The following is a 6,567-nucleotide window of genomic DNA, read 5'->3' as shown; positions in this document are numbered from 1 at the left end:
TTTGAAGGTCCAAGCAAGTCTTTTAAATCAGCAGCAATATCATCATCGATTTCTTCAGAAACTTAAGGCAGTGTCTCACTCTCTCCTTTCTTCTTCCTTTTGGCTTTACTGAAATGAGATTGGCCAAGGATAGCAACACAGCACACGTCCTTCCCAAAGACAGTTTCCCTAAGAGCGTCCTTGCTCTTCATGTCTCTCTAAGCACATCCAAGTCAATTAAGGAGTTGTTCACTTTCAAGGGAAAGCAGAGGGGAAACATCTGAGGTTGGAGTCTAAAGGCAAGAACCAGCGTCCTTTATAATTAGCCCCATCCTTCAGTGGCTTGTCACTTAATACATGGGAACATAGAAATCAAGGTACTTAGCACAGACTTCTTTCCCGCCAATAGAAATGTCGAGAGCCAACAGGGTTTTCTCAGAGCCCTGCAAATCTCAAATGCCTGAATTGACCGTTCTCACCTTCACTTACGGCAGCGAACAGACAGACTAGAAAGAAGAGATGACACTACATGCTGCTGTTTGTGGTCCAAGTTGAGGCCCGACGTCGCTGGCGGGAGCAGTTGCTCCTGCGAGACGTCCCCGACGGTGTCCCCCTGCGCCTGGGCCTGTCAGCCCTTGCTGCTCTTCTCCTGCTCCTGTCCTGGTGACTGCTGGACCGGACGGGTCGACTCGAGGCCTGACGTGGCAGGCGGGAGCGGCTGCGTCTGGGGGACGTCCCTGATGGTGTCACTATTCGCCTGGGCCTCTGGGCCCTCGATGTTGTCCTGGGGCTCCTGTCACGCCAACTCCTGGACCGGACAGGCGGACTCTGGGCTGGACGTGGCAGGCGGGAGCGGCTGCGTCTGGGTGACGTCCCTGGCGACCCTGATGGTGTCACTGTTCGCCTGGGCCTCTGGGCCCTTGATGCTCTCCTGGTCCTCCTGTCCTGGCGACTCCTGGACCGGACAGGCGGACTCTGGGCCCGACGTGGCAGGCGGGAGCGGCTGCGTCCGGGCAATTCCCGTGATGATGTCCCTCTTTGCCTGGGCCTCTCAGCCCTTGGCTTTGTCGTGCTGCTCCTGGCACGGCGGCTCCTTGAGCGGACGGGTCGATTTGGGGCCTGACCTTGCTGGCGAGAGCGGTTCCGCCTGCGGTCAGGCCCAGCACGTCCGGAATGGACCCTGTCCTCAGGGCCTGTGGAGCTGCTGTATGTTGGCCCGGATGTTCTTGGGCTGCTGGTGTCTGGGGAGGAAGGTGGCAGCGACTGCTGCGCTGCTGCACACTGGCAGCTCCTGCACGTGCTGGTCTCTGGAGATTGAGGAGCCAGACCCGATGGCACTGGGCTGTGGGAGCCGGGGCTGATGGCCCCTGCTTCTGGGGAGCCATGAGAAGGCTCCAGTCCTGACTGACTGCTCAGGCCGGGGCCATTCAGCTCCGGCTCATCCCTGGAGGCTGTAAGGGCACGCAGGAATGTCAGAAGCCCCCCAGGCCCAAGGCAGGCCAGGCCAGAGCTGCACCCCCAGCTCTCCAGGAGCAGACAGGCTCTGCCAATCCCAGCCTGGGCACCACCTCCCCCCACCCCAGGAACACCCGGGTGCTTTTCCTCATACCTGTGCCGAGACCAGCACAGCTGTCACACTCCCAGCTTTCTATGCAGTTTGTCAGGCCAGAGCAGCGCCTGTGGGTGCCCTCAGCAGCACAGGAGGAGCAGAGGAGCAGTTCCCAGGGCCTGGGGAAGCAAACGGGCACATGGCTCTGATGACAAAATGCCCACAGCACAGGATTGTCCAGCCAAGCTCTTCTGGTTCTTTCCGCGTAGAGCCCTAGCCAAGACAATCCGCTGATTCTCTGCAGAGCCCCACGTGGAGCTTCCCAACTTACCCCTCTTCCTCTGCCTCTTCCCTGCCTCCTGGGTAAAGGCATTCCCGGGCATTGCACTGGCTGTGCCTCTCTCCTAGATCCGCAAAGGCGTCGTTGTCCTCCCATGTTGGCTGTCTGAAGGAGAAATGAGAAGCTGATGAGTTGCTACTGCCCTGCCCTCTTGGAGGTACAGGGTGTCCCTGCCCTTCCTCCAGTGCTTTTCCAAGTCCTCTGTAAAGCTGAAGCCCAGACTCGTGGGTCTGGCCAGGGCCAGGAGTGCTGGGGCAGGGCCTGGCGCAGCACTGCACTTGTGGCCTCCTGTCTTGTGGGCCAGGGAGAAGGACACAAACCTGAAAGGAATTCGGATCCCCGTGATGAACATTTGGAGAAGGAATTGCTGGCGGTCTCTGCACAGGGGGCACTGGAAGGATAAAAGGCCAGCGCGCATGGCCTGTCCCTGCAGGGCAAACAGAAGCAGTGTGAGCGAGGCCCTGGTGCTGCTGAGCACCTGCTGTGCCCCGGGGCTGAGGCCACGGCTCCTACCTGGATGCAGTCCCTGTGGAACCAGGCCCTTGTGCACGCTGGGCACACCACTGTTCCATAGGACATTCCGTCCTCCACAGGCTCCATGCAGATGAGGCATTCGGTGCCTGGCTCTGGAGTGGCCTGCACGTCCGGCTCTGGACGGTGCTCAGAGCAGTAGGAGCTGAGGGCAAAGGGACGGGCAAAATGAGAAATGCTGGATCCCTCGCCACGGGTGGCCAGAAGTGAGGAGGACGTACCTGTGTGGAGTAATGTACAGATTGACACAGCCGCCCTCCTTGGCACAGGGCAGGTGGAACCATCTGCCGCAGTTTTCCTCGCAGCACAAGATGGTGGCCCCGCTCTGGCCACAGACACAGCAGTACTGGAAAGAGCCAAGCAGCCTCACCAGCGGCAGCCTCGGGGCCTCCCCAGGCAGCCCCACGGCTGCGGGCAGGGTGCAGGATGGGGCAGCTGCTGGGTCTCAGCCCACAGGGCTGCCTGCTGCAGGAGGCTCCTGTGCCAGAGCCTGCGCGCAGCTGCTGGGAGCCAGGTGCTTTGTCCCACAGCTGGCTGGAAGGGCCGGCCTTTCTCTCCTGGTGTCTGGGTTAAGCTCAGACAAACCTCGCCTGGCACAGATCTCCCTGCTCTTTTGCCAGGCTCTCACCTCCTTTGCCGCCCGCCTGACTGCAAGTTGGATATCTCGAGGGAGAAAGCCCATGAGTCCAACACGTTTATTTCCTTGGTGAAGAATTAGAGTGGCAAAATACTGCAGAAAAGGGAATGAGCAGATAAGAAGAGAGTGGCAGGGACCGCCCATTGCAGTGCTGGAGACAGATCCCAGAGCGTCTCACCAGGCAGAACACGTGGGCACAGAGCCCGAACTTCTCCAGTTTGTGGCCGCAGATGTCCGGGTCAGCCTCTGTGCGGTGGCACAGCATGCATGCTGCAGGGGACAGAGCCAACGGCACGGGCCATGAGCACCTCTGCAGGGCTCTTAGCCTGCATCATGGGCCCCAAGGGCCGCTGAGGCCGCGCCTGCCTGATGGGCAGGGCAGCAGGCCTTGCAGAGCAGGGGCCACGGTGGGCACGGCTGCCCCAAGAGCTGCGCCCTGGCCCAGCTGGGCCCCGCCTGGGGAGGAAGGAGGCTCCCAGCCTGAGAGGCTCCCATGGCTGAGCAGCTCCTGCCTCCCCCCGCCTCTGCTCTGGGCCCCACGCTGGCAGCCCCAAGAGCCCCTGGGCCAGGCTGTGGGAGGGTTGCTGTACCCTCACCTGGCTCCCTGGCATTAGGGCTCTCCTGCATCCTTTCAGACATGGTTCTGGTCAGCAGTTGAGCCCCTGTGCCGGAACGCCTCAGTCCTCTCCAGGTGATTGTCCTCTCTCTGTGGGGGAGAAAGAAGAGTGTGGGGAGTTTGCAGAACAGGCCCAGAGCCACGAGGGCACGACTCCCTGGTCAGCCCTGCGTGAGCCCTGCTCCTGTCCGCCTCCTCCTCCCGTTGTGGCCTTGAGGAACGCTGCTGTCTCCTCTGGATCCCTCGGGTCCTTGGGCAGCCGCGTCCCTGCTCTGCCTTCTCCTCCCGCCGTCAGGTCGCACTGACACACGGCCTGAGCCCAGCGTTGCCTTTTGTGCCCTTGGTCGCGCAGGTCACAATGGCCACGCTGCCATCACAATCGTGCACCCACAATCGGGGCAGGCGTGGCCTCAGCTCCCTGGCAACCACTTAATTCAGCCCCCTTGGGAGCCCAGGTTCCGAGATGGCTGCGGGCTTTTGGTCAGAAGGGAACCAGGGCAGGGAGTCCTGCAGCAAGAGCTGTTCAAGCACTGCCGCTCCAGGGCTCCGGTCCCGGCCAAGGGAAATCTCTGCTCTTGCCGCTGGCAGTCAGTTGCCCAGAGAGCTTGTGTGGAGTCTCTTGCACTGGAAAAATTTCAAATCCGGCTCTAGGTGATCTGACGTTTTCCTCAAGACCTGCCTGGAGTAATCTCCCATGAACCTGAATTGATGCCGATGCTGATCACCGTTGGGAATGGGAGATAAAGCTGGAGACCACCACTGCTGCCTCCCAACCTCAGTTTTCCTGTCATCCTATGAACGAACAACTTTGGCACTTCATATTAAATGAAAAACTTGGTATTAATCTCTTGAGAAAAGTCATCTTATAAACTTTCGCATCATCATCCTCATCAGGAAGGGGTATTGATTCTGGACTACTCAGAGGAGCAGACAGAGCGAGAGAAGGATATAACTTTTGCTGGCAAGGTGTCTCTCCCTGCTCTTTGCTTATCTGGGACTTTGGCAGGCACACTGAATCTCCTTGTTCTTTCTGAGACTCTGCGTCTGCCAGTTCAGCAACAGCTCCTTTCTCATTCTGTTTTATATCCACATTGACAGGAGCAGAAAATTCTACTTTTTGCTCTGTGCATTAGAGTCACAGATTAGACTTTCTTGGGTTTTTAATAGTTCTGCAACAGAGCTACATTGTTTTCCTTTTATTCCTTTCACTGGCTGCACACACCTAAATCCAAAGAATGCACTGAAGCAATTCAGCTGAGACAGCGAAGGGGATGATAATACTGTATCTTATTGTGACATAGCTTGTACAGCAGCTGCTGCAACCTTGGATTCAGCTTTCATCTCCCTTAAGTATTTATAATAGTTCTCCATGTACTCCCAAAACAAAGAGTTTCTTTGCCTTTGCCAGTAATTGTTTTGTCGCACATTTTTCTAGTTCACTCCACTCGTCTTCCATAAATAACAAAGGAGTGGATTTAAAACATCCATTTTCTCTTGCCCAAACAACAAGCTTTTCTAAATCGTTTTCCTTTATCTCCTCTCTTCGCTTAGCAAGTACACTGAGGAGTAACTTTTTACCCTCTGCAAGTTCTATATCCATGCTCATGGCTTGCCTTGTGAAGGGGGAAGGTAATGAGCCTTCCTACCTGATAGCAATGCCGATACCCTCTGGCCCTTGGTCACCTCAGAAATCCTCCGTCCCCAGTCTCCCACTCTCCTTTCCATGTCTATCCACAAGCGAGTCACTCGCCTCCATGTCGGTCCACGAACAAGTGTCTGTCCGGATCTTCCTTCTTCTCTTGTTAAAAAATTTGTATCCAGGTGTTGGGGGTTGAATCGTTCCCATTTCTTTCTGTGGAATTTTCTCCCATTGTTATGCTAAGTAATTGTGGCTACACCTTAAAACAACAGATAATGTTCCCTCGTAGGGGGGTGGGTGGAGGAGGAGGGGGGGGAACCGGAAAAGGAAAGGTGGGATGGGGGGGTCTGGAGCTGGGCTCTCTCTCTCGCTTGGCTCTTGGAGTGGAAGGACAGCCCGGGCTCCGATCTGGCATCTCCCCCTGCCATCCCAGCACTGAGATCCACGCTCCCTGCCTTTGGACATCGCTCTGCTGCTCTCCCATCTCACCCTACTATCTCCGGACACTCTGCTGAGCACCACGACCGACACCGTGAGGGGGGGAGTCACTTTCCCATCCCTCTCACCCCTGGGCTGCCGTCATCACTCCAGCCCTCTTCAACTGCGCGGGACCTGCCCTGCCCCCAGCACCGGTAACTGAGCGCAGGGAGACGGCCTGCGGCCAAAAGGGACTGGAGCGGAGCTAGACTGTTCTGTTCTGTTGCCAATTTTTATACCTGTTTTTTTTTTTTTTCTGCCTTGTTGGATATCAGTAAAGAACTGTTACCCTTATCCCCACACCTCCTGCCTGAAGGCTTCTGATTTGGACCTAAAATAATTAAAAGGGAGGGGGTTGCATTCCGCATCTCGGGAAGGGGGCTCTTGCCTTTCCTTAGACCGTACCTGTCTTTCAAACCAAGACAGAGCTCTAAAAGCAATTGTAATGTCCCTAATGAGGGGGTGGGAGCACTGCTAACAGCCTGGAACATCCCCACCTGTGTTCCCCTCTTCACCACAGTGCTGTGTAGATGCAGAGAATTGTACCTCAGCCTGATGGTGCAAAAATCCCCCCCAACATCCCTCAGTTTGCATAAACAAAGGCTTTATGCTCATTAATATGAAAAGATGTATGGGTGGCCTGCAACTAATGTTCTTCTGTTGGCTGGACCCCAGTCAGTGCTTGCATCTAAATAACTGACCCAGCCCCAGGCTGCTCTTAAGACTGATTTGATCAAAGGGACTGAAGCTCTGTTGACTACAAATTCTCTAGGAAAACAAACACTGGAACTATGAGAAT

The 6,567-nt window shown here is 56.3% G+C and overlaps 1 protein-coding gene across 1 annotated transcript; it reads right to left on the bottom strand.

Moving 5' to 3' along the window:
* Nucleotides 1-504: 504 nt before the first annotated feature.
* On the bottom strand, nucleotides 505-3,675 carry LOC148222527 (E3 ubiquitin-protein ligase PHF7-like). The gene is made up of 10 exons (XM_088171778.1): nucleotides 3,633-3,675; nucleotides 3,215-3,306; nucleotides 3,028-3,129; nucleotides 2,621-2,745; nucleotides 2,382-2,544; nucleotides 2,185-2,295; nucleotides 1,860-1,969; nucleotides 1,589-1,707; nucleotides 1,063-1,430; nucleotides 505-924 (listed from the first exon to the last, which is right to left on the bottom strand). The coding sequence occupies exons 1-10, from the start codon at nucleotides 3,673-3,675 to the stop codon at nucleotides 505-507; spliced, it is 1,653 nt and encodes a 550-aa protein (XP_088027904.1).
* Nucleotides 3,676-6,567: the final 2,892 nt, after the last annotated feature.

The sequence above is a fragment of the Sturnus vulgaris genome, chromosome 11 (assembly GCF_052056855.1).
Source record: "Sturnus vulgaris isolate bStuVul1 chromosome 11, bStuVul1.hap1, whole genome shotgun sequence".
Lineage (NCBI taxonomy): Eukaryota > Metazoa > Chordata > Aves > Passeriformes > Sturnidae > Sturnus > Sturnus vulgaris.
This window is presented reverse-complemented; position numbering and strand designations above follow the sequence as displayed.

Bases quoted from the DNA above. Each gene is read 5' to 3' on its own strand.
- LOC148222527 (XM_088171778.1), bottom strand. From the start codon at position 3,675: ATGTCTGAAAGGATGCAGGAGAGCCCTAATGCCAGGGAGCCAG. The intron at 3,307-3,632 runs GTGAGGGTACAG...TGTCCCCTGCAG, and splicing joins CCCTAATGCCAGGGAGCCAG to CATGCATGCTGTGCCACCGC. The intron at 1,970-2,184 runs GTGTCCTTCTCC...TCCTTCAGACAG, and splicing joins TCCGAATTCCTTTCAGGTTT to CCAACATGGGAGGACAACGA.